At 38.5% G+C, this 27,801-nt stretch overlaps 1 protein-coding gene across 2 annotated transcripts in view; it reads left to right on the top strand.

Moving 5' to 3' along the window:
* grid2 (glutamate receptor, ionotropic, delta 2) overlaps window positions 1–27,801 on the top strand; it is a 456,461-nt gene that overhangs the window by 229,750 nt on the left and 198,910 nt on the right. For both annotated transcript variants that reach the window (XM_072387763.1, XM_072387764.1), the window contains exon 3: window positions 26,674–26,961. In XM_072387763.1, coding sequence (XP_072243864.1) covers window positions 26,674–26,961 — 288 coding nt within the window. The remainder of the gene's footprint in view (window positions 1–26,673; window positions 26,962–27,801) is intronic.

The raw sequence follows: 27,801 nt of genomic DNA, 5'->3' as shown, positions 1-27,801 counted from the left end.
AGCAGTTATGTTATGTTATGAAAGCATGTTATGATACTTGGGATAATTTTACTGCATGGAAAAGCTATTTCTTTCTTGTCCAACACATTATTGGATGGAAAATAATTTCCATGAATTCATGTCAGGAAACTGCAGATTCTCAAAGCCTGCAAAAGCATTTTCAAAGATAACTTGCATATCGCTTCACAGTGGTGTGGTTGTCCAAATTTAGCTTACCTTCTTTCTCCTTAGCATTCAAGCAGTATGTTTTTACAGAAGCCTCTCAATGGTTTAATTTAAGATTACCTCATTGTTTTTGTGAGGGTTTTCCAGTATTTAGATAGTTTTTGCTGCTTGGAGCTTTAATTACCTTCCCAGGCGTAGATTATCAGAACTGAAGGATACTTTTAAAGTATTAACCTGTGCTTGACATTCATTTCATCCACTCTGCCGCTTAGCTTTGAGGACTAGACTATGACGAACAGCATATTCTTCAACGAATTTGGTTTAGATTTCTGTCAAAGTGGTCTTGACAACTCAGGCCCTCTTTGCAGAAGGCATTTGAATAACTCTACACCTGATTGCTAATTTTAGTGAATCCTCCCATCCCTGAAAAAATTACTTTTGATATGTCACATTAACATGCATTTTAAATTCGAGTTCATGCTGTTCAGAAGGCTGGCTTTCCGAATGCACACTGCATCACCAATCACCGACATAATCAGGAACCAACGCATTGATTGACACCAGCTGATTGATAATTCGGAAAGTTAATTCAGTTACAATCTGCTCCCAGTTAGCACAAAATGAAAGTTATGTTTAGTCAAAGGCAATTATAGAGGTCTTTCTTCATCTTGTTTTATTTCTAAGTCAACCTTCATAGTTTTGCAGCCACACCAAGGCAGGGTAAGTATTTTACATATGGTTGTGTAGCATTTCTCCACACTGCATTTATCATATTGCAGACGTACTTGAAGAACAAACATTCTTATATTCAAGCTATGAGCTTCTATTTATGCTCAGATGTAGTCTCACTATTCTTGGTCAGTCAAGCTGGAAATCACTGCTGTGGTTTTAGTTGTATACTATAACTTGCTTTACCTGATTTCTCCCAAAAGGTTTTTGGGAGAAATGCTTTTTCTCCATCTCGATCTTTTAATGCCGGTCAACACAAAGCAATTTTTTAATACGTCGACTCTTAAAAGCTTAAGTACTCATTATGTCACTGAAGACAGGAAAAAACAAAACAAGACAAAACAAGTGAAAGCCATTAGTTTCTGGCATGGCTGAAAAGGTATTTTTGTCGGAAAAAAGCTTTTAAAGAGAAAAGAAAAATATAGCTACGGATGTGGCCACTTAGAGGGTCCAGTTGCTTCCATGTATGAGCCATTCATTTCCCAGGAGAGTGTTTGCAAGGTCTATGGCTGGACCTGGCAAGAAACTGGCTGGTATTTGACTAAGGGAAGCAATTTCAAGTGGCTCCATCTGTATAAGAGAAAGTCATATATTAGGTACTAGATGTCAATGGTAGATTTATCTCTACAGTAAAATAGTAGGAATTCATCATAGTATATATGCTTTTCTACTTTTTTTAAAAGTTAAGTTTATTTGGGATATTATTCGAACAACTGATCCTTAACACTGGTGCTGGTGATGATTTTTAGGTGCGTTTATATTGAGATCTTCATATTGTGGTGCAATGAGCAGCCACGGCTATATGTGATGGTCATGAATGAGGCATGAATATTTCATTTTTGTTGAATGGTATAATCATTTATGAAACACACAGTAACATAGAAACACACACCATAGGGTATTTCTGCAACATGTTACTTTCAAAGGTAGTTAACATCTCTGCAAGGTCTACATTGTACTCCTATGTGGGACCAGGTAACAAGGGCAACAGTCTAAGATCCGAGACCTCCCTCTCCTCAGCCACCTCATCCATCTCTTCTGGGGAAACATTAAGCCAGCCAAGAGATGTAGTGTGTCCAGCAGATCCTGGGTCTGCCCAAAGGCCTCTTCCCAGTAGAACACGTCCAAAAACAACTTCCCAAGAAGGTCTACAGAAGGCATTATGACCAGATGCCTGAACCAGCTGAAGTGTGTCCTTTCGATGAGGAGGAGTGACAAGTTTCCTCTGAGCCCCTTCCTGATGACCTGTATCCTCGCCCTATCACCAAGGGTGAGCCCAGCCACCCTTCAGCGAAAGCTCATTTCCACTGCTTATATTCTTGATCTCAATATTTCGGTCACTGCGCACAGCTCATGACAATAGGTGAGGGTCTGAACCTTGATAGACTGGTAAATCTCTAGCTTTGCCTTGAGACTCAGCTCTCTCTTCACCACAACAGACCACTGAGCAGTGGAAATTTTTTTTTAAACAGTTTAAAATAGTTCAATAAAAAGTGTTGATAAAATGATAAATAAGATAACGAGCTCATCATCAGGTTCACTTCTTGCAGTTCCTAGGTCTTACTCCAAACACCATCCCTTTAACCGTCTCATGTGGCGTTTGTGGCTTTTTTATGGAAAAGAATAACAGAAAGAGTCCATGCAATCCATCCACGAGGGCCGCAGGTGTGTTGAAGCAGGGGAACATCTAAAACCTGCAGGATAGCGGCCCTCGAGGACCGGAGTTTGACATCCCTGGTCTAGACACTGGTGCAGGTGTATATCATACGATAGAAAGGTTTAATAAATCAGAACCACACATACATAGTACCACTTATTATGACTTAAGAGGAAGATTTATACTTGTTTGTAATATTCTTGCTCTTAGAGTTGTGAGTTTATTTCTCGAAGGCATCTAATTATTAAGAATACATTTTCAGATTGCCAAAAACTCTTTGTCTGGATAATCCTCTTTTTGAATAGCCTGCCGGATTTTGAGATTGTGAGGTTGTAAAGCTGAAGCATTCTCCTTGCATGTATAATATGACTGGCTCTTCTAAGAGACACATTTTTGTGAGTTGATTGTTATCTTTACATTTGCGTTTTCCTTTATCTGACCTTTGAACTTGACATCGTTTCACATGCCTTTTTAAAGTATTTAAGGCACTGTGTGGCACACGCAGACAAACACCTCCTCTCAAATATCTGTTGACCTGCTCAACCTTTCACAATCTTTAGTGAGTATTAAACAAGCCAGCATAAAGATATTTCAACCTGGCTTATTTTTCTGTTTCTGTCCTCGAAGACTTCTTGGCTTCCCTTTGTCTTTTCTATGTACTATCCCACCATTACGCACTTTTACGTCATTGATAACTTTGTATACAAATGATTTCTGAGTAGTCCTGGATCTCAAACAGAAAAACAAACAAACAAAAAAAACATCTATTCAAATTATGCATTGAACCCCAGGTAATGATAGGTTTGATCAGACCCACAAACTCTTTGGATTTTTCTGTATTTCAGCTACTTCACACTGCCGAGCACCATAGATTGCATTTTTCCCTCTATCCCTGTGCCCCAATATGCACATGCTTAAAAAGCACTGATACCTTTACAGACAACAAGGCACCGCTCAACTTTGCTGAGACACAATGAGAGAGCTCGTGAAGGTAAATGTTAGAATCGAGTAGTCAATCAGTTGTGTTTCAGGTATTGGAAGATTTTTTTCTAAGGTGAGGAGGAACAGTACAGGCTGAAGGAATAAATCCTGTTACTACAACAACAAAATGGCACTGCTTCATCCACAAGCATGGTTTGTGAAGAGGCTGAATCTTTATCTAGGTTGTCTGACTCAGGGGAACTGAATCATAAACATACAACATTTCAGAAAACAAGCATATCCAAGGCAAACCTTTATGCTTTGTAAAGACTTGGCTATAGCTTTAAGATGGACATTGCAAACAGGGAAAATGATGGACAAATAATAAACAAATAACTGAAAGGAAAAAAAGGCAGAGCAAATCAAATACATTACAAACTACCTTAAAAATCTAAAAATGATAACAGTTGAGGAGACGCACTGAAAAGCAAAGAGCAAGAGTTTAGTTATTAGAGATAATTAGAGAAATTGAGCAATTTAGTTAATGTATTAATGTATAACATATTGTATGATCGAGCTGAATATCAGACCAAAAATGCGAAATTGTGTTTTTGGTTGCCTTATGCCTTATGAGTAGGACTGTGTTGATGAGTTGACTGAGAATGATTGACATTACATGGGGTAGAGGAAATCCAACGCTTTCTGGGTCGAATGTTTCAAAATCCCAACAACAACCCTGTCAACAACTGAAATATTTTGTTTCCTGTCATACAAAGAGAAACAACACAAGATACAAAATGTACGTCAATTTCAAGAAGCTTAAAACTTCACCAAAACGTTTGGAACATACTTTACATACAGATAAAGTCAAAAAGACTTCAAATAGATTGTAACATTGTTTTATATTATATTATATTTTATATTATACTTTCCCTGTTTGCTTTTTTCAAAATTTTACCCTAAGTTTAAGCCAGAGATATATTGACAGATATTGAATACATGGGTTTTCTCCTGGGTTTTCCTAATTGGCATTTATCATTATAGATTTTAAATGCAGTTACTGTAATTTGCTTCCTCCTGGCCTGTATGTGTTTGTGAGTTTGTTAATGGAGAGGTTGTCTGTAGCTCTTGAATGATAAATGGACTGTGTTTATATAGCACCTTTCTGGTATTGTTGACCACTTCAAGCAATTTTACACTCCAAGCCACATTCACCTATTCCCATACACAGTCATACAGTGCTTCTAAATAAAAAGTGTTGCAGGGTACATGTCACTTTGTCTCTATCACACACGCTCACACGCTGGTGGATGCACTGACATGGGGTTCAGTGTCTTAGCCCAAGGACACTACCAGGTATGGTTTGATGAAGCCAAGAATAAAACTGCTGCTAACTCACCGCTCCTCCTCTTGAGTCACTGCCACTCCCATGAAAATAAAATATTGCTCTTATTGCCGATTACCTTGTTGTCATTACTGGCAGATACAAATTCATAATTACATTTATTGGGTTTTTCCACATAAATAAAGACTCATTTTCTGCTCTTTGAATTCAAAAGGTCTATTTCCATTTCATTAGGACAGAATCTGTGCCTGATTAGGTTAATGGGGGATTCTAAGCAATATCTTCATATCCAGCTGCTTGTAGTTTATCTTGCCACTCAATTTTTAATCTTTACATCCCTCTCTCCTCTTTGTTGATACATTTATTACACTACTGGTGCAGGTGCACATTTGACAAAAAACAATTTAGAGATAAATTCAAATGATGAAATCACCTTAATAACACAGATTTTGTTCACGAAATGAAGGAAGCAGGTGGTCAAATATGACTTTTTAATATAGTAACTTTTAAAATGTTACTATATTAAAAGATTAAACATACTTTATCGTGTCTCTTTTTTTAAGACAACCTACACAGTTTGTTTTAACTGTTGCTAAGGAGGCAGAATATTTTGTAGAGAGGTTGGTAGTTTGGTTCCCAGCTCATCCGAATGCTGAAGAAATGTCCTTGAGGTATTATTGTTATATTTTTGTATTTATTTTAATGTGTGTGAAGAAAATAAAAAGGCTTCATGTATAAACTCAAAAATCACTGCATATTTTGGGCTATGCAAAAGCAGTTAATTTACCCATTTACCTTCATGAAATATATCATTTGTAAACTATAGCAATAACACATTGGCTACAACGACAGGCATTTAATTTGTTATTAAACGTATATCTCCTTTGAGACCCTGTGTAGGGAGCTTTTGATTGATCAGGGAAGAAACTTGATCTAAAAAAATGGAATATATTCAACATTTCTATGATGTCTGGTGTTCCAGGCCTGTGCTTACTTCTGGCAAAATTTTCAAATGCTATATCCCATAAACGATATATCCCATAAACTAAAAGCATGTAGGACACAGAGTGTAAGAACCCATATTTGTGTGCGCTTGCATAGGGAATTCTGTGCTCCTTAAAGGGAAATCTCCCTTTTTTTTTTTTTTGTCTAATGCAACTAAACATACATACATGCTGTGAAGTAATGAAAACATGCACTCTTACAAACATGACAACACACTGAAACGGCTCAGAGGAGAAACTGCAAGCCCTTTCTGTCTGAGCAGATGCCAGCTTTCCCAAATTGGATCACAGTGTCTTCGATGGGACTAGGTGCAAAAGTATCAAAGAGACTGAAGAGCTGACAGCCAGCCAAATTAAAGCATTAAGCCTTCGCATCTGTGTAGCTGCTGCACACAGCCAGGCAGGACAGGGAAGTAAATGGGAAAAAGACCATTGAGGAGAGATTTTATGGAGGGGATGGACAGATGGAAGAGAGAGAAACGGACAACTGTTGCAATATGAGATAATGTGGAGGGAGAAAAACGATGAGGAGGCCAATGAGAAGACAGGAGGTGATAAGAGTGGGGGGACAGAAGGTCAGGGGGGACAAAAAATGTAAGAAATAACTGAAAAATAAAAGGGAAAGCATTACTTTAATTTTCTTTGTATTGTAATTGTCTTTGTATCACTCTTATATAGTCTGTCATATAATCATAACATCTACATATTTACATTTTGATTACATCGGAAATTGTGTTGAAAATGCTGGAAGAGATGTCAGGCTGCATGGTGGTGTGATGGTTAGCACTGTTGCCTCACAGAAATAGGGTTCAGGCTTCAAGTCCCAGCTGGGTCCTCTCACAGTTTGTGTATGTGAGGCCCCGTTGTTGACTGCCCTTCACCCATTGGCAGCTAGGACAGGAACCCTGTGGAAGTTTCCAAACTTGTCTCTAAAAGAACCAATTGCTTTTCCATTTCACAATGGAACAGCCAGGTTTTTAAACAGGGCGGAGTTCGTGTGGAGGGTTCATCCAGTGACGTCACTCCCTGGCTATTCAGTGGCCTGCAGTCTGTCAATGTCACATTTTCTCTAGACTCAGCTTGCTTTGAACCCCGGCCCAGTAGGTGCTATAAATGTACCCGGTACCAGGTGCAACTACCTTATGTAAAACCCTAAAAAACAAGTCGAGTTGAACAGGTGTAGATGACGGAATATTTGAATGTCTTCATTTCATTTACATTTACTTCTGTCCCAGTGACTTCTTTAGAGTCCGCTTGTGGAAGATGTTGGTATGGCCAACTGAAATGTATCCTCCTCCTCCTCCCAACCCTTAAACACAAGTTGTCTTCACAACAAACGCATGTGCAGATACACACACAAACATCCAAACATGCTTGTGTGAGAGAGCAAGATTAATTTGCATCAGCTAGATTAACAAAGCATCTTAGGTAAAGCAACAATCGTCAACAGAGGCTCAGCAAGACTTTTGCAAAATCCCTCTTTTCAGAGCAAAGCGATTGGATGAATTATTCTTTTTGTAATCCTTACTTGCATGAGTCTTTTTATTTGTAATACCCACCCTTTTCATTGATAACATCTGCAGGAAGAGGGATACAGATTTTCTGAGTCGTTATTTCCTCTTTGTACTCCTCAGTTTAAAAGTGCACCGTATACTGTGGTGCATTTCCATATGCTTTCAGATGCTGTGTTTTCGATTAATAATGCAAGATCGTCTCAGACAGCTGTCAGATTTCCCTTGTTTTGCTTTGAGACGGACGTACTACAAAGTACAACAAGAACAGTTTTAAATAAATAACACATATTTAATGTGTGATTTAATGTTATGGTGTCATTAAACAACATAATGCTATACGATTGTAATTTTCAAAGCCACCATTCTGATTATCCCAGTTCCCTGTGGCTTTTGATTTCGGATTTTTTATCTTTTCCATTGACTTCAGAAAAACGTGCTATTGTCCATTAAAATGGGGAATAAGGATTTTTGCAGTCGATACATGCCAAAAATTAGATTTTTTCATATTTTGATATTTGATTAAGATTAATCAGATTTATTGATATAGATTAAAATCAGATCAGATTTATTGTCATGCATACACATGAAATTTGTTCTCCGATTTTAACCCATCCAGGTTAGCACCTCTTGACACGCACAGTGTCACACACACATAGAGACAGATGCCACACACTGGAGCGGTGGGCAGCCAATCACAGCGCCTGGGGATCATGGGGTTATGGTGCCTTGCTCAAGGGCACCTCGGCCGTGATAAGGAGGTGGACTGACTTTAAGTTAACTGTTGATTCTCTTTGGGGCTAAATACTAATAGTGAACTTGAGGGACACTTTTTTTTAAATGATACACAATGTACTGTAAAGTTGCTTTTTTCATCTCCATAATCTAAATAGATGAGTAAACAAATAGATTGATAGATATAGGGGTAGAAAGTTAACCTGAGAAAAAAATAGCCCAAAATTCCCAAACTGTATTTGCAGATGATTTTTATTACTGAGGGGACAAGAGGAATATCTTCTGACTGCTGCTGTAATCTGACAGGAACTGCACGTATCGAATAGAAGGTGGAGAAAACCATTTGTTGTCCAGAAAGATATTCATAGTTTTCCTTTATGTGTAATGACCTCGAGACAAAGTTAAGCCAGAGTTTAGCAACTTTAGCTTCTGAGGTCACTCACTTTCACTCCAGAAAAAATATAACTTGACAATTTTGTTGCAAAAATAAAGTTTTCTGTGAGACGCTTTTGTGTGTTGTTGTCACCTTGATCTGTGTGCACTGGATAAAAGGGAATTCTATGATCTCTAGTTGAAATGTTGAAAGTCTTCAGAATCAATTCAGCGTGCCTCTGTCCTATATGACTGCTCATCTTTGATTCTGCCTTCTCAATTTAATGAAACTAAACAACAGAGCGGAGGAGGGAGAGGATCTGCTCTTTAAAAAGCAAAGTTGTTTGTTAGTTATTACACTCCTTCTAGTTTCACTGTGATATTTTCTCTTTTTCTGAACGTTGTTAAGCTGCCGTAACATCTCGCCGTGTGTCTCACCACAGTTTCATGCCGCTGTTTATCACCTTCACTCCTCCACTGACATTTCTCTGTCACTCACCTTTCGTCTTCTCTGAGCTTCTGCTTTATGGGTGCAATAGAGACACACTCCTACAAAAACTGTGAGTATGTTTGTGGGTTTGTGTGATCTAACATTTATATACATGAAATTCATGCACGTAGCAATACAGCTGAAGAAAAATAAAAACAGCCCGAAGGTAATGTTGGCTCTGCTATAAATTAAGACTTATTTTGGACAACAAATTGGCAACAATTCTTGCTGAGATTTTACAGCAAAAGCATTTTGTGATAAAGGAAGAGGTTATACCCCAGAAGCATGGGCTGCTTATAATTTGAGATCGAAGCGAAGAAAATGTTGAAAGTGCATCTGCAACAGCAATACCAGTAAATTACAGTATTGAAGCCCATAACAGACTTACTGTTTGTCTTCAGTTGAGGTGGTGGTCATTTAAACTTTAAACATGTCACTTCAGAATATGAAATAACCTCATTTGTCCATAGAAAACACATACTATGGTTACATTAAGAGCTCCCATGTCTTTAATAACTAAACCTAAACTATTTAGATTGACAGCAGAGTAGAAAAGTGAGAGAACTCATTAAAAGGTTACTTTAAGGCTCAAACTAACGTCCGTTACGTGATATTAACTCTTCCTTACTTCTACTTGTTTTGGTGAGTGTGAAAAATGACAAACATGGATTTTGTGACAGTTACATTTAATACAAAATGTAAGTGTTACTGGTTTCTTAAAGATAAACATAGCTATCTTTTTTATCCTTGGAATTATAGTTATTTCACAAAATTTAAGCCTGTATTGTAAAACTGCTCTATTTATTAGCATGGGACAATCCAGCCATTGCATATTCTGGTGTAAGACTGTGTTGATGAAATAGTCTTTATCTGAAAATGTTAAAAAAAAAGATAAAAAAATGTAATGGCATTATTAAGCAGTAGTTGTCTGTATGATTGTTTTTTTTTCTAATTGCTTCACACATTTACAAACACTATGATATAGTCGAGACCCCCCACTCCCCCAAAAAAAAAGCAACAAACAGAAGCAGCATAAATGACAACAATGCTTTTCTTGATATAAGCAATACAGTTGTAACTAGCCAACATGTATTATGGGTTATAATTTTACTCTGCCTGAGGGATGATCCAGCAGGACAACATTCCCAATCATAGTTTTAAACTCATAGTCAATTATTTTCCATCATGGGGTCACACAAACACACACTCAACAATGTGCTGCTCATTACAGCAATCAGTGTTTGGTAAACACATCAAATTGAAATTAATTTTCCAAAAAAATGAAGCACCAAAAAAGATATTTGTCATTCCCTGTCAATACACCACATGGTGAACGCAGGATTTTTTTCTATTCAGTTTTAATGAGCCTTTGCTATCCTTATGAGAAACAATTATAATGTTTTTGACTAATTGGCACATGTGTATTTCTGTATCAGTTTATAATTTTCCACATGTGTCTCTAGCTGTTCCACTCTGTGTGGTGTCCCTGGTCCTATTTCCACTTAGTTTTTGCCACTCTGCAGTTCATTTAATGACTGTTTGAGGCAGTTTATGTCTTTTAGTGTTGATCCAAGTTAAACGTAACTTAGAAAGAAGAAGAAGTCAAGTGAATTACCAAATCTGTGATAACAGCTGTGTTTTAGGAAGTATTTTTTAGCTCATTGAAAGCAAACTATTCTAGTTTTCACTCGATGAGACATTTGTATCAGTTGGTGTCAGTTCTTTGTTGGTTTTTGTTACACCAGCACACAAGAAAGTGCTACTGACAGCTTTTCTATCTCCCCATTTAGTGTGTTTAAGGATCTTATATCTTTGTGTTTCTAGGTTTAATCTAGACCTCTTTGTTTAGTATCACCTCATTATAAACAATAACTTTTCAATCTATCACTATTAGCCTACAATTAACCTATCCACAAAGAAACTCTCACATTCACACTGCATTTGCTGGCTGGCTCAGGACTTCTGTTTTTAATCAAGGTACGGAACAGACGAAAACAAGAAAAAAGACGACAATAAATGAATGCAATCAATGGAATTCAAGCACATACTTTAGGTGAAGAATTGTTCTGTGTAAAGGTCTTGAGGACATCTGTTGTTTATTTTTTACTTCATCACAATGTGCGATCAAGGAGGCAATTGTTCCCAAGTTCATTCATTGCATGGCAGCAGTTGCTCATAGAGCCTGGTTAAAAGAAATTCAAGGAATCGTGCAGCAGATGGTACAGCCCCCGCAGACTTTACATCCGAGTATCGTGGATTTAGTTTTGGATTACATGTAACTCCTGAAGACCATGGACCAGTTTAAAGATGTATAACTTCGCTAAGTTCTTTAATATGCCTCAGACATATTAGACCTTGGTGTTATTTCAAAGACTAAGGATGTAACAGTTATGCAGTAAGTCATAGCATACTTTTTTTTAAAAATGATCCTCACTTTACTTTAGAAAACAAAGCATTTCATGGGGATGTATGTTAAAAACTAAATTTAAAAAAAGCAGACAAAAGAGACATGTCCTGACAACTGCTTTTTTTCACATTAGCTGAGAACAGTCAGATGTAATATTCAAAGTATACTGGTACTTAGAAATCCAATTTAACAACGATGGAAAACAAAAATCTTGTAATAATGAAATATGTACACTTATTCTGTCTTTTTCTTCTTTTCTTCCACAAATTCATTCGGTTTAAGCAAATCTGTCATGCTTTCAAACAAGACACTGCCCCTTTGTTAAAAAGCCTGAACAATCAATTACAGTGTATTAAATCATCTAAAAGGTGTCTCCACCCAATATTCCTAAATATCTCCTCTCTATTTGGTGATCTCTGACAGTCCAGGTCAGTTTTGACTATGAGAGTGAATAATGTGTGCAACTGAACATTGAACATTGAACACTTGAACAGACAACAAAAACAAAGAAAAAGTGTGAACAAAGCTGACAAGGCTAAAGGCCTTGTCAGAGTATGGATGTGCTCCCTTTTCAAACAAACAGCTATCACAGAGATCATAATGGATTTGCTTTGCGATCTCTAATCCCAAAGCTGACAGCTACTTTAAAGACAATCGATATTTATCAAACACAAGTAAAGTTGCGGACTCAAGAAACACAAAGCATGTCTGCTTGTTAATGTCTTCAGACTGTGATTGGCTCTAAACACTTGCTCATTCAATTATGGATCAACAAAGTGACAGCAGAAGTGACTTTACTGAATGCTTTGAACATGCTCTGCTGTCGCTTTTCCACTTGAAATTCATCAGTCCCTTGCTCCTCTCTTCTCTCTAAGCCTTCACAGGGGGCCTGCCATCTGTCATAAAGCGCACCCATGCACAGTCACACACCATGCACGCCGTGTCTACAGAATACGAATGCAGAAACACAGCATCACACCCACAAAAAAAAGACATATCTGGTAACAAGCATGCAGTGGCACAAACGTACACTCCTCAGTCATGTGCAAACGCACGCCTTCATGCATAGACTGTTGGCCCCCTCAGAACTCATTCATTCTTGTTACAGCAACATAAAAGTTATCAAACATACTGTCAGGGGAAATAGAGAGATGCCGAAAAATACGAAGGGAGAAAGATGCAGAAAAAATAACTCAATCTTGGCTGCACTGCAACTCGTGTGTTTTCCTGTTGTAAGTTTTTGGGGACACTGGGTCTATGTACAGTGAATGTATTTTGTCTGTGTTTTTTTTTTTTTGGTTTATTGCTGTAGAAAACAGCAGTTTTGAAAACCAGTGGGGTACATGACCTGTAAACCCTGTGTCTCGCCTTTCTGTGTTATTCTTTCTCTGAGCACACATGCAGTTATATGGAGAAATATATGTATCCTCAAATTAGCATGTTTTTACTTGTGAGCGACATCGTCATCCACAGTACTGATCCCTTTCTGCTATAGATTTGCTTTCACAGGCTGAGAGACTTGCAGAGCTGCCTGCCTGCCTGCCAGAGTGGAGTCAATTCACTTCAGTCTCTGTATGCTTTTTCACACAAGTGTCATATTGACAGGCTTGGAACAGTGTCCAAATGCAGTGGGAATGCATCAGAGGAAAGATGAACATCTCTCTCTACTGCTCCTCTGAATCTGTCAATACTCCATCTCTCCTGCACTTGAGTCTCTTCTTTCCCCTCCAAGCTGTTGCTTTTACTGTCTTTGTTCTTCACTCTCTTTTCTCCATTTTTTTTGCATCTCAATTTGTGTGCATCTCCCTTTCTGCCCTAACCTTGTATGTGCTAGGCAGCATTATTCTCTCTTTCTCGTCTTTTGCTCAGACATACACTTCTTTGTCAGTTTTCTTCCCTTTCCCTCCTCTGCTCTCTCCCTCTATCTGGCTCTTCTGTAAAATAAAACGTGAATGTAGCCTTTAGCTATGCAGTAGGACTTCAAAGCCCTCTCATTTCCCCTTCTATTTTCATCATGGGCAGGTTGAGTACTGTTATAACCCCAAATAACCTTTCCACAGCATAGTCCTTGTCTCTGTCTGATCTCTCATAGATCCCAAATGGGGAGGCTTTTATCTCAAGAGTACACACAACTTAAGTATACTGTATATGTCTCAATGTGGAGTTACACCTTGTGTACAAAGAAACTTTGACTCAGCTTAATTACTTGTCTACCCCATAAACATAAAGATGCATTATGTGTGTGAGGGAGGAAAACACCTCACTTCTCAGCAAAAACAACACAGCAATTTATTCAATTAAAGAAGGCTCTGTGAAGCTGATTTTATTCAAGAAGCTTTTCTTAGGTTCACAAGGTTGTGGAGAAGGCTTATATAAGCTATACAAGCTATACAATCTTAATGTATTTGCAAGATAGCAGAAATCAGTGGGAAATGTATTGAAGGCAGCAATGTCAACGTTGTTAAGGGTTGTTTTTCTGTTTAAGTTTGTTCAACTTACTGTAGTTTTACTACTTGCAACTGATATGTTATCACATTAAGTGTCTATGAAGGCAGCAGTTGATTACCGGTAATTATGCATTGTAATAGTGCTTATCATAATCTGTTTGCTCAAATCAAGTCAATTGGCTCTGGTGGTAACAAAGTCAGTTTTCACTTACTGTTAGACTGACACTCACCCACTGATGGGCTCATATTCATTTGGATAGTAATTGCCCTAAAATTGCGCCCCTGTCCTCCTGTGGCCCCACACACAAGCACATATACATACACAGAAATGTACACGGACATACTTTCACATGTGTTCAAAGGTGTTAACTATTATTTAGTAAAGTGCTTGTCAGTTATTGTTAAACTAGTTTTCAAACTTCCAGGTTGTCGCAATGTATTCATTTTCCAAAACTGTGGGTACACAGTTTGTTTGTCCTAAAAACGTTGTAGTTTTGAGGTGTACAGTTAAAAGTTTGACAGACATCTAGCATTACGCTGCTTACGCAGACAAACAGGGTTTCATGCGTATTGCGTTTTATTGTTTAGTAAATACAGACTTTGCAGTTGAGATAAAAAAGAAAAAAACAGAATATATATCCAGTATATCCACATCACTGATATACACAGGCATATATTCAAATAGATATGTTTTGTCCAAGATTAGAACTCACACAGTTACCCAAATTGAAAACTCCTCTGCTGGTAAATAGATAGACATAAAGATATTCCTGAAGAGCAACCATCACATGATTTTTGTGATCTTGGTTGTTTGACAATACATATAATTAATATGTTTCTTTAAACTTTAGTTTTACTAAACTTTAGTTTACTGAGGACCATATCCCTCCAATTGCTCCAGCTGATGTGCTAATTTGACTCTTTAATAAGGAGAATTTTTTTGGTTAGCTTGATAGAAAATACATGCCAATGTAAGGAGGATGGATCTGTGTCAATCAGAACTTGACATTTGAAAGTGTTTAGAATTTGTGTAATTATACATTGTGATTTTCTTCTTGCTTCCTAAATTAGATTTTGTGCATGCCCATATGGGCTGGGAACCACATTGTACAAAGTTCTCCAGTGAACAAATCAGTCAAATGAACGGGGATTCCTCCTGGAAACAGTTTTTTTCCTTTGTATCTACAGCTGGTGACTGGTGCTTACTTTGACTAAGTTTGAAAGGCCATTGCACTATTAGAAAGCAGTGAAAGGGAAAAGTGGATACAGTGTCTAGTGCTAACCTCTCTTGCATGAAAAGAGAGCTGGGGGGTCTGCGGTGACAGAACAATAGACACTTGCTGGCATGTCGTGCTGGATAGGTGCCTGGCAGAAAGGGGCAACAGATTCCTTCACTGACTTGTGTGCCAGTGCCAGGATTTGGAATTTGATACAAGCGGCCATGGACAGATGGAAGCATACAGTAACTCATTCAGTATACATTTGTGTAAGAGTTTGTGTGTGACATCCCAATCGACTCATCATATCACTTATGAATGCTGGAGAGCTCAGAACCTCCTTTTTTCAATTAAATAATATGATCCCAATGTGCCAAGTGGGAAATACATTGTCTTTGTGCTTGCAAACTTGTACATATGCATCCATATAAGTTCAGTCATCTGTATTATGTTTGTAAATCCATGACAGTATATCTTATGTATGATTTTGAGCAGCGAAGGGGAAAATTAAATTAATAAAATAATTGGATCATCATATTGGAAGCTGTGTTGGGTCAGCTGCTAGAAAATCCAATTATTCATTATGCGCTAAAAATAAACTACTTTACACATCAATCAGCTCCGAAAATAATGTTAAATGACCCATAACTTGTTTTTGTTCCTCACCCAACCCTCTGCCTTTCTGCACACAGAAATACAAAACAAGACTTTGTGGTGTGATGATCAAGCAGCCCCAAAGATTAACAGAAATTAGTGACCGTCGAGCAGCGTTTAAGTTTAATAAGGATCGATTATGAGCTCAGTTATACAGACTCTTCAAAGTGAACAGTATTTTAACAAAAATAAATAAATAAGTACTTTGGCATCAAGTGGAGTGTTATATTTATAAAGCTTTCCTTGGCAAAGAAAATGTGTTTGGCACAAGACGGTAAGTATGTAACACTGTTGGTAAAAGGAAAAGATGACAATAAAAAGAAAATCTTTAAAAGAAAAAATCCATCTCAAATTATTCAATATTTCAGTGTTAGTCAATAACCTCTTCTTTACATATATGTAAGCTGTTCTCTGTGTCCCCCCCACACACACACTATATTCTTACTCTTATCGGTAAGGGAGCAGGCACTATCTTCCTCATTGAAGTAACCCTGACAGAGTCATGTATCATTATGGAGTTCCCTACAGTCTGTTCTTAATCCATCCATCTCATGTTCCCTCCCTCCTTTCACTGCCATTACCCTCTCCCACTGTTTTTATGGTGATTTGCATTTGTCTTTTACATATTTTCAGCCTTCCTTCATTTTCTGGATCGCTACTGCAATACCGTGATTGAAAAATCTCTATCCCTCTTCCCAGTTGTCAGTTCCACTTTCTCTCTGAAGTGCATGTTCTTAACTCACTCTATAAAGACCCCCCCCCCCCAAAAAAAAAAAGATAAGCTGCAGCGTTTTCTTTAACACTTTCAGTCTTATTTTCTATTATTTCCAGTCCATCCATTTCCTCTCCTCCAAGTCTCTACGAAACTGCCTCTAATTTAGTCATATCATCACCCACCATGCTGCTGTCTCAGGCACAGGAAAATGTGACATAGCAGTGGGGGATATCTTTATACCAGTGGTAAATTGCATAAACACTTCTGAATATTTTGTTTAATGTATGACACTAATGTGTTATATAAACACCATCAGAGCTGTCTGTATTTGCACAAATTATGTGTGAAATACCACAGAGAAACATTCACCCACTCAGAGACCAGGAAATGCTTTTTCTCCTACCAATTAGTCCTGCACTGGTCAATCTGTTATAAGAAAATGAGCCTTGCAATATCAGTCCAATCACTACTCAGTGATGGAAAAACTGGACTGACTGAAGTGCAACACCCCCAACTGTTTGCCAAAATCTGATTAAATATTGTGTGTGATGTTAAGCTTAATAATAAGCTTAACGTCTCCTGACGTCTTCGAATGTCTTTGCCGTGCAGACTCTGTTTTGCATGTTAGCAGCAGAAAACCAGTTCAAGTGGTTGCATAATCAGTTGTCAGCGGTCAGTGTCTCACTTACTCCCAATGACTTGTATGTACTGGTAAAGCACTTTCGGCTTAAAAACAACAACAATAAAGGCAATTTAAAAAGCGCAGATTCTCCCCACAAGCTCAGACATCTGTGCGCAATTTTCTTTGGAGACACCAAGTTGGTAAATGTGACATCTGCCGTGTACACAGGCACTGAAAATAGAGACACCAGGCCATTAGCAGGGAGCAACAACCAATCCATTCTCTAAATATGATTAAAGCATTGACAAATGGGTCGTTACCCTAACTGACAAAGAGGCTATGCAAAAGGTAGAGATAGCGAAATTGGGGGTAGGCAGCAGTAGTTTTGTGCATGCACTCAGTGTTGTGGAATATGGTGTATACCAACATTTGTGTCACCTCTCAGAAAATGGCTACCACTTGTTCACATTTAAATTCCCTAACGGTGTGGAGAGACGAAACAGGGACAAGAAGAGAAGGGCATAGATCTGTCCTGGTAAAGTAATAGCAGTTAAAGTCACAGAGCTGTAAACAGAAGTGCTGTGGATTTCCCTCAGGGACACTTTCATCTCTTTGACTTTACAGTAGATAGAGGTGGGACACAAAGATATATAGGATGTCAGGTCTCTGATTTGATTGAGGGTGGATAGAGGAATAGTCAAAGGAAAGAAGAAATGAGGACAATGATAAACTGTTGAACTGCATGCCGCTGTAATGGTCGGAAGGCCTTTCATGCCACACCTGCACTCCTCTTTATTACAATTCTACATTTTCTATGTTCAGACAAAAAGATCAAATATAATAAAAATCTGTGACTCATAAAGAGAAGTCAGCCACTGGTAATTTAGAATGAAAAAGGAGTTGAATGGGAGACTTTATGTAGCAGAAAACAGTTTACAATATGGACAGTAATGATGGTGGGTGTGTTATGGTGTTATGGTGCAGACGTCAGTTATATTGTGGCGTAACCTTTGTGTCTTCATTATGTAATTAAACACAGTATTTCCATTACTTTGCACACTGGAGGAATTTGTGATTGAACACATTAGTTTTATTAGCAAATCCAAATATTTAAATTTTTGAACTAAAGTTCTGTTTGTTGTTGAGCTAAAATTCTTGAGCATGACCTACACTGGAAGAAGTCACGTCTCCAGAGTGAGAGCTTGGCAATTAAGAGGAGCTGAATTAAACAAAATTTAATTTCTAAAAACGGATGTGTATGAAAAATAGATGGATGGAAAATATCAAGTGGTTTGAATCTTTTGAAGCTGATTTGATTTAAATATTTGTGATATAATGAAAACTGAGCAGAATTTCATTACCCATCATTGATGTTTCATGAATATTTTTCTACTCAAATAAGTTTAATCTCTTCTGTGATTGATTCCCCAACAGTTTAATTTTTTTCATTCATTTTTAAAATTTCTTGATTTTATTTTGTCATTCCCACCTTTATGGTATTTTTTTTTTCCTAAAAATGTTTTGTGACTGATGACTGTAAAACGGGGAGAGTGAAATGAATGAATAAAAGTCTTCAGAAGTCTTGGGCACACTCCTTCTGGGCCTACAGCCTTCCCTGACTGAAGTCTCCTGAGCTCAGCTCCCACCTCCTCTGTAGTTAGAGACAGGCGGAGCAGCAGGTTGTAGCGGAGGGATGGCGGCAGAAGTGATGTTGGTGTCAGTCGCAGACTGGGGGTGGGGGTGTAGTTACTGTGAGATAATATTTTCGAAGGAGCAGTCGCAGAGGTGGAGGTGCAGCTGGGCAGAGGAGGCCAGACGGTAGAAGCTGATGGAGAGAAGCTGATGAATGAAAGCATAGATTGATGGGGCTGTCAGGACACAAATTAACTCACACACATAGATGGACTGTAGGTGCACCAATTTCAGATGGACTAGATTAATTAGTTGAGACTACATTGAGGCAAAGGGTGAAGGAAGAAGAGATTAGCAAGAGGTTTGGGAACGAAAGCAAGGAAGAGATCAAGATGTGGTAGAGAGGATTTTATGTGTTGTGCTCAACAACGGCAGGAGCTTAAAAACTAGATCAATTATACAGTACTGATCCCTCAAGTTGAACTGAATGAGGCACTGCAGTGAAGCCATACAGAAGAGATTGAGGTGGAAATATTTCTAGAGTCAGAGAGCGTCTTATCTACAAAACTGTGGCACCATAAAACTTTAAAGGAAACCGGAAAAAAATACAGAAATTGAGGGGATTTGGTAAAAATGAGTAGGTGCATTCACCTGGCGACTGTGATAACGGTGAGTGCAGTAGTTCTCGGTACTAAATTGAGTTGCAGTTGGAGGAAATAAAGAGAAAAGCAAAGATAGTTACTGATTAGACTAAAAGTGGCTGGATGAATGAGAGGATGTACACATCTACAGGGAACAAAGACCAGAGCTGAATAGATGATGTTAAATATGGCAAGATGAAGGGACCAAAGGAGGGGGTCCATTAAATGTTAATGAGAACAGGGTAGGGGGTGGAGAGGCATATGGGGGGCAGAAATAAGAATGGAATGTGTTTGGAAGACATCACCGGTCTTGTATTTTCAGCAACAGGAAGTGCCAGGAGTCAGACAGCCTACAGTGATGAATTTTTAGAAAATCAAATGACCATGTTGTCGTTAACTTATTCTAGCCCTAACTACATTAATTCAAGCACTAATTCCCTTAAGTAGTGTACATCAGCAAACCAAATGTCCACACATGCACAAAGACACAAACTGAGGCAATTCTATGAGGAGAGCATATTTTCAGCCCACCAGCACTGAAAATAGACATCTCTCACTGCCACTCAATGCAGAGCTGTGTGTATGGCACAATGCATGTTGAACAGTCAATCCAAAACAATACACAGACACAAACAGGTCATCAACACACATTTTTCACAAAGTGAGCAATACTCACTCCTTGAGTTAGTTGACGAACCCTTAGACTACCCCAACAAAATGCATGGTCCACAGGTACGAAGGTACTACATGAAGAAATCTTTCTCACCTTCTGAAAGGCCACAGCTGACCAAATGGCAGAAAAACAGCCATTGTTCTGTTAGGGCTTTGTCGAAACTCAGGAAATGTAGCCAGGTAAATGGATGCAAGTCATTTCACAAACGTGCATCTGCAGCAACAGAATAACAATGCATGAACCGCCGCAGATAGACTTCTGCCAGATCAGCCGCATGCAACACCCGCTTGTTAGGATCAACACATTCGACCTGCCCACCTGCAGAACAGTTCTCAGCCAGCTTGTCTGCTGCTGCTGTCATAGAGGGGAAGCAGACCAAACCTGTCACTGAAAGAACCTGTGGCTTTTGTCAATTTGCTTTCGCTTTACCCAACGCTGTTTTAACACTATTGTAATCTAGCAAAACAGCACTGTGATAAGATTTGTTGTGAAATTTCTTTTGAAAACACAAATTTATACAATTTACAAGTTGTAAATTTGTTTTTCAAACTTTAGTCTGTGACATTTATACAGTGGGAAATTTTACTTTGCTATATCTGTTGTGTAAAACCATAAGTAATAAGCGATTCAGACTGCTTTATGGCAGTGTTTGACAGTTGCATTAGTTGAATATACAGCATTAATGCCAGCAAGATTTCTCAGGGGTGTGCTGGCACAATTCAGCATGATGCGTTCACTGTTTATAGGAATCTCATTCAATACCATGAAAGAGAGCTGAGCTAACCTTGCATTCGTTAGTTAAAAACTGACTCATTTAGTACAGAATTCACAGGAAATACGAGCACCACTCATTCATGTGCTCATTTGAACTCATTTGAACCTGTTGATGCACAACAATGGGTAAATCAAATGTGGTCAAGGTGAAGACAAAATTTAGGGTTTCAACAGCATGTGATGAATATGAGATCAGTCAACTGTGTGCTGGTAATAAAAGGCTTGCTAAAAGTTATAATAGGAGCGATTGTATGCATTGATATATATATATATATCTATATATATATATAGATATATATATATATATAGAAAAAGCTCCATTTCTGCAATAAGCAAGTGCGTAGTAGTTAACCTTTGACCTCTCTTTTGAGCCAGTTGTGAGACTTAATTAGTATTAGAATCAGTTTCCACTATATCTATATCTATATCTATCTCAATTTGTACCAAATTGTAATGAAACCAGGCTGTAATTATTTGACTTTATTTGAAACAGTTTCCAACATTTCTAAAGGTTGTTACAGTATTTAACTTAATCAATGGTTCACAGCTTGAAACATACACACACTCTTTATTGGTTTTCTCCAGATATCGATTTACGTGCTTTTTCATCCTCCTCTCCCTCTTGCTTCCATCCTCAGTCACTGGGTCACAGAAACTGTAAGACTGTGTCTTAGTGTGATAAAGAGTGTATGCTGTGTGTGTGGTGGGAGGAGGGCTGCTTGGGGAGACGTACAGAGAGTTGGGTCGGTCACACCTGGCTGCAGTTCAAGTGCTTGCAGTCCATTTACTCTGACAGACCGACAAGACCGCGGGAGAGGGAGCCCAATAACATGCTCTGTTGCAAACAACACATGTACAATGCACACTGTCATACAAAACATGCATCGAAATGTCTGAATCACAAGACGAACTGTACAAACTCCATGTATCTCATTTTGCAGAAAAGTTGTTTGAATCTCGTGATTTGGGTCACATCATTTAGAAAGTGAAGAATACAATCGGACTTTGGTGAAAAGATGAATGTCCATACATGTGATGACATATCTGCAAATTAGATTCAAGACAAAGCAGAGTAGATGAACTCTGCTGGAATCCCCGTGGCCTACACTGGGAACTTCCAGTTGTGAAGGTAGTGCTGTGCATGAAGGTATTAAAATGAACACGTTCATGAGTTGTGTCCCTATTTTACATGGATTTTGAGTTGAAGAGAACCCTGAGGTGTCATGATAGATTGTGCCTGCGTGGTTCTCATGGGTGTGCAAACCGGTGGAAGCCACAGATATTGCAATGTTTTCTGCACCAGTCACAGGAATAAATAACCAATATAGAACTACTGCGACTGCATTAGGACGATTTCAGATATGTAGTCATGTGGAGAACTACAAAATAATACTCCTGAAGCAGACAGCAAGCCAGGGACTGACAAAAAGTGGCATACTAAAGCAAAAGCAGGTTTCAGAGGACAGCTAAAAAGGAGTGCAAAACGAGTGAAGCCTGACAGCTCTGAAGGATGTAGTAGAGAACTTTGCACAACAGAAAGCCAGGGGAGAACACCTGGAATGTAAGTGTAACTTACGTTTTGGTCTTGGCGACTCTGCTCATCACCTGCATTCTGCACTGCTTCTAAGTGTGATTTTATCTGAGTTGGTGTTTGCAGCTGCAGGTCTGTTCTCTTAGTTTCTGAAGTTAACGGATGTTAATTTTCAGACTCAAGCATTTGTTACTGGGCCTCTGCTGGCTAAAATGTTTTCATTAGTGTGCGAAAATTATCACATAGAGTAGGCTGTGCACAAAAGACATGTTTTGTTTTATTGCGGTTTAATGGGGTGTCAAATTTGGTGAATAAGAAAATAGGCAAAGGCAGAGATAAGTATGCTTCTAGGTCCGTGTATATGACGGCCAACCGATTTTCCTTTTGATATTGAAAAAACAAAAGCAGTTTCCCGATGACCAATGATAAAAGGAGAAACGAGAAACGACTCGTTTTCTTATTTTCAACATGAAAAACGGAAAACAAAAAAAGAGCTGTATCGGAAGAAGACGGGGAAATTTTGATTTTCAATATTTATTTATAGTCTGTGACCAGGAAGCGATCAAATCCACGCACATTACGTGCCCACGCAACGCATCAATGGAAAGTTGCTCAATCGTGTTGGGGAATGGATAGAGAAGTTTCTGTTCTCTTTCGAGGAGGAAAACGAGTGACGCTGAATGGCAGCGACATTGTCAGAATTTTCTGTCTGTCAGTCCCTGCTTTGCGCACCACATCCTTACATTTCTCTCAGAAAACGCTCGCCGTGGCGCTCCAAACTGATTACATAAAGCGGCGGAAATATCACCACACATCATTCCATTAGTTCGAAATTAGTGCAACGCCAATGTTTTTGCATCAATGTTTCATCCAAATTAAATTCCCGCGACAGGTAAGGCAACGTTTCTTCTCTTGTGTTTTACGGACAGCTTCCAGGTCACAATAAAAAAAAGTCACAGACCGTAAATAAATATTGAAAAGCAAAATTTTCTCGTCTTTTTCCGATACCAAGTTTTTAATCTTGAAACATGCTGTCGGAAAACTAATAACAGCTCGTTTGTTTTTTTTCGTTTTCCTTTTGAAAATAAAAAAAACGAGTCTTTTTGCCATTTTTCTTTTTATTATTGGCAATCGGGAAACGACTTGTTTGTGGTTGATGGTTGTGGGGCCCATGTTCCAGTACATCATAGCACTCCATAACATTATTTTATAAACTAAGGAAGACAATTCTGAGGAGCTCATGAAAGAAAAGAGAAACAATGTCAAGTTGTGCATTTTGAGACTTTGAATTCAGTCAAGAATTCCAAAAGTTGAATTATAAACATGAACTTGATCACTTTTATTCTGTGTAAATTCAATTTTGAACTGAAGTGCGAACTTGGGAGGCACTGAGTGTAGGCAACATGTTTAAACATGTCTGTTTAAATTGCTGGGTCATATATGGCTTAGCAAAGTTGATTCTGGAATAATTTACCCTGCATCTGCACACTGCTCATGTACTATTGGAGATGTATGAATGTATGTTTTTGTGTTACTTGGCAATACTTTCAAAGTCCTAATAGCATAGTTGCAGTTTTGTTAAACTTTTCAAACTCATTGCACTCACTTCTTGCTGCAGATGTTCTATCTTTTCATTTTCACTCTAAATAAACTGTTGCCTATATCAGAGTGATGTAAAGTTGGACTGGGTTAACACAACAGGCGCTTTAAGTCATTAGCCAAGAGTATTAATGAGCCTAGTGCTTAGAAGCCCCCCACAGACCAAAGAGTTTGTGATGTAAAGGGGATGAGGGCACTAATTCTCCAAAGTGCCCTAATAAATAGAGGATTAGCAAAGCATTCCATTAGCCAAAGCCTTGATAATGCTAAGCTAATGCTGTATAGCTAGACTAAAGCAATGCAGTTAAAGCGTTAGTCAGCACGACCGCTTTAATGTGGATGTTGTTTCTGGATAACGTCACTCATGAAACATGACTGACATATTCAGTTTGAGTATTCAGAGGAATGCAGACTTACATGCACATGCATACAATGCATTCACATTCATTGTGCACATAGAGAAATGTACAGGTTCACCTTCCCCACACACCCAAATGCATCTTTGTTCTTTAATATTAGGATACTGTTGGATAGAAGATGAATCCTTAGCTCATTGATTTTGAGAATAATGACCATGACTAAGCAGTATGCTGAGACTTGGTGAAGTTTAATCATATATTGTTACACTTTAATTAATTCCTCAAAATGTGGACTTGTACAATGCGCAGTAAGATTGAAACTGCTCTAGCTTTTTCTCATTAATCATCTACATCAATGCCCAGGGAAATGGATGACTGAAATAACCCTTCAGCCTTTGCAAAGAAGGAAAATCATTCCTTACAATGTTTTGGCTATTAATTACAGAATGGGTCTCTGTTCTTATATATTTAAGCTATTGCTTTTGAATTAGACAAATGTCACTGAACTCCTAGTGTGACAACTACAGCTAATTTACGTGATAAACTGCATTTGAGTGGATCATTCCCATTATGTGTTTAATTTTCCTGGAAAAATGCACACTGTAAATTGTCAGATGAATTTCCTTATACTATATTGAGGTGTGCATCTAAAAAAGAATGCATCTAGGTTAAATCAGTGGGACGTTCACTTCGATAAATTGTTAAAGAAAATAATAGACTACAAAAGAAATAAGACAGGCACCACATTGGGCATTGTTTCTACAGAGACAAACGTATGTCACATAAGGTTTTGTGACTATTTAAGAATTCATCCTTCAACTACTTTGAATCAATGCAAACTCGTTAAGTTATTTTCATGCAAACCAGCTCACACGCAGTCTGACATATTGGATAGCTCTCATGTTCTCTCTCTCTCACACATGCATGCACAAATACAATGTTTTATTCTGCCTATCTCAGCACTATTAATCTGTCACCCCTAGCTTTTTATTTTCTTGTAGATGCTTTCTTTTTCTCTCTGTTCTCTTTCTTTCTTTAGGCTTTTTTTCTGCACCGTAAACAGATTACTCCCTGTGGCATTAAACACACTGACTTTGTGCGTTTCAGATTTCGTGTTATTATAAATTGTCCCTGAAAAGTTTGCATTATTTCTTTCTGCATTCTCCTAAGACATTTTTTTTTATGTTTTATGCAGTGTCTCCGTGACAAGGTTTCCGTCTGTAGAAGTGAAACACTACCAACAGTGAAGGGCATGGGAAAGAGTTATATCGGAGCAGAAGTGAGGGATGAAATATGTATCAGGTTGGCTGACGGACGGAAACAGGGGCAAAGTTGTGAGCTATAGGAGACAAAGAAAAAAATAATATGACAAAGTGGTAATGAATCAAATAGTGACGGAACAAAGGAAGATGCTGACATTGGTTTACATTGCGTGAGAATGAACAAGAGATGGGGAAGAAAACTGCTGCTAAATGAAGACAAAAAAATGAAGGAGGGATACGGAGGTCGAAAAGGAAGGCAGAAGACTCCAGACTGAGGGCATTGTATTGCAGTCTGTGGTGTAAGGCAACTAAAATGAAAATCACTGCAAGACTGTGGCAGTGAAATGATTGGGACTGAAAGGTAAGGACTCAGAGAGGCTATTTTGGACATGAAGAGAGACAACAGGGGAATGGGGTGAGAGGGTAGGAGGTAGAGGTGTTTTTGATGACACAAGAGGCCCAAGAGGGAGAAAAGGGAAGTGAAGAAAGCATAGTGTCACTGAGGTGAGCATCATCTAGGCTGCAGAGCGCAAAGAACTGGGAGATTGACGATAATCTCTGGCAGGAAGACAGCACATTTTACTGTTCAACTTTTGGTTACTTTAGTCCTTCTGGATAATCACAAATTGCAGGTTACAGGAATGATGGTGATGTATTTCTCGGCGGTGCAGTCACTGCGTAGTTTTGCAATTTTCTCTTCAGTGTTCCTGGAAGGTGATTTATTTCTACCAAGTCCATGGGTACTATCGGTGGGATGGGTTTTTAAGTGTTTGCCTGCATTATTGATGATCGGCATGGAAAAAAAAAAAAACACTCCCTTTTTGTTTCATCTTTCTTTATCTTTTATCTTTCTTTAGAAGAAAGTGTGTTCTGTTTTGCTGCCATGAATCTGTTTATGTGTAGTTCTTCCCCCTCCATCTCCAGTTAACACCGAGCATGTTGTGTGTAACTAACAGCTTTGGGATTCGAAATAAATATGACAAGAGGAAACCTTCTGCTAAAAATCGTCTGCCTATTTCAGTCAGTGCTGCACCATGTTGACCTGTGCAAAAAGAATGTTTTGTCACAGATAATTACTAAGATCAGAAACATAACGTGGTGTTGCCCACAGTTGTAACACATATCATGTTTTGGCAATATGTGAGTCACAGAATATAGAATAACATATTCTTTTGTTTTCTCTCTCCAACGCCTCTTTCCCCACCATCCAGCCTGTGAGCTGATGAACCGCGGTATCCTGGCTCTGGTCAGCTCAATTGGCTGCATGTCGGCGGGCAGCCTTCAAACTCTGGCTGATGCCATGCACATCCCCCACCTCTTTATCCAGCGCTCCCCAGCGGGAACACCTCGTTCTGCCTGCCCACCCACCAGTCGCATTGCCGGAGCAGATGACTACACCCTCATGGTCCGCCCACCTGTGTATCTCAACGAGGTCATCATGCAAGTGGTGTCTGAGTATAGCTGGCAGAAGTTCGTCCTCTTCTATGATTCTGATTTTGGTAAGGAAATCATTTCTGACTGTCTTTTGGTAACTTTAGTATAAAAAAAAAAAAAAAAAAAAGAAAAAAAAAGTGGCATCCAGGACACCAGAATGTATGCTGAAGTCCCCCCCTTTTTTTAACCATATATGTACACATAGACTAACATGAGCAATCTTTATACATTTCCCAGTCACAGTGAAACATTCATACACATACCTTTTTATTCCAGTGACTCATCAGTTTGTGTGCTTGTGTGTATGCTTTCTCATTTATCCTCCTCCTCCTCTTTCTCTCACACCCTCTCCTTCCAGTCCATTAACTCTAACATTAGGCTAGAAACATCTTATGTCCCTTTTATGATGTGCCACTAGTGCCAGTCTATAGCTTCCCTCTACAAAAAGAATTATTTTGCTGTTGCTACTATGTGCACTGTTCTATCCATGACTTGTTGGTGTATCTATGCCTGTAATGTATCTTTGTCACACATGATGCATCCTGTCTGTCTCAGTCTTTCTTTGTTTGGCTGCAACAACTTTATGTGATCACCGCTTTTTACACATTATTCCTCATGTTTTATATTGGGTTCCAAACTTACATAAATCACAAAGCGAGGCAGTTTTCATCATCATAGTGTCAAGTGCCTGTTTGTTTGTCAAACACTAAATTGACTGGCTGTCACGCTATGTCTCAGTCTTAATTCCTTCTCAGGGTCCTTGTTTTGTTTTTAAAGGTAATCTAAATTGTAGTTTTTCCATTCCATGAAGCTCAACTCCATTCATAGAGCTCAACTCAGCTGTACCTGCTTGTTGTGCTGGGTACTGTTCTTGAGATAGCACCCCTTCATGTGGGTGGAACTGA

This window comes from Leuresthes tenuis, unplaced genomic scaffold (assembly GCF_036924035.1).
Source record: "Leuresthes tenuis unplaced genomic scaffold, fLeuTen1.0.hap1 SCAF_6, whole genome shotgun sequence".
Classification (NCBI taxonomy): Eukaryota; Metazoa; Chordata; class Actinopteri; order Atheriniformes; family Atherinopsidae; genus Leuresthes; species Leuresthes tenuis.
The sequence above is the reverse complement of the archived record's forward strand: the minus strand, read 5'-3'. Positions and strand labels throughout refer to the sequence as shown.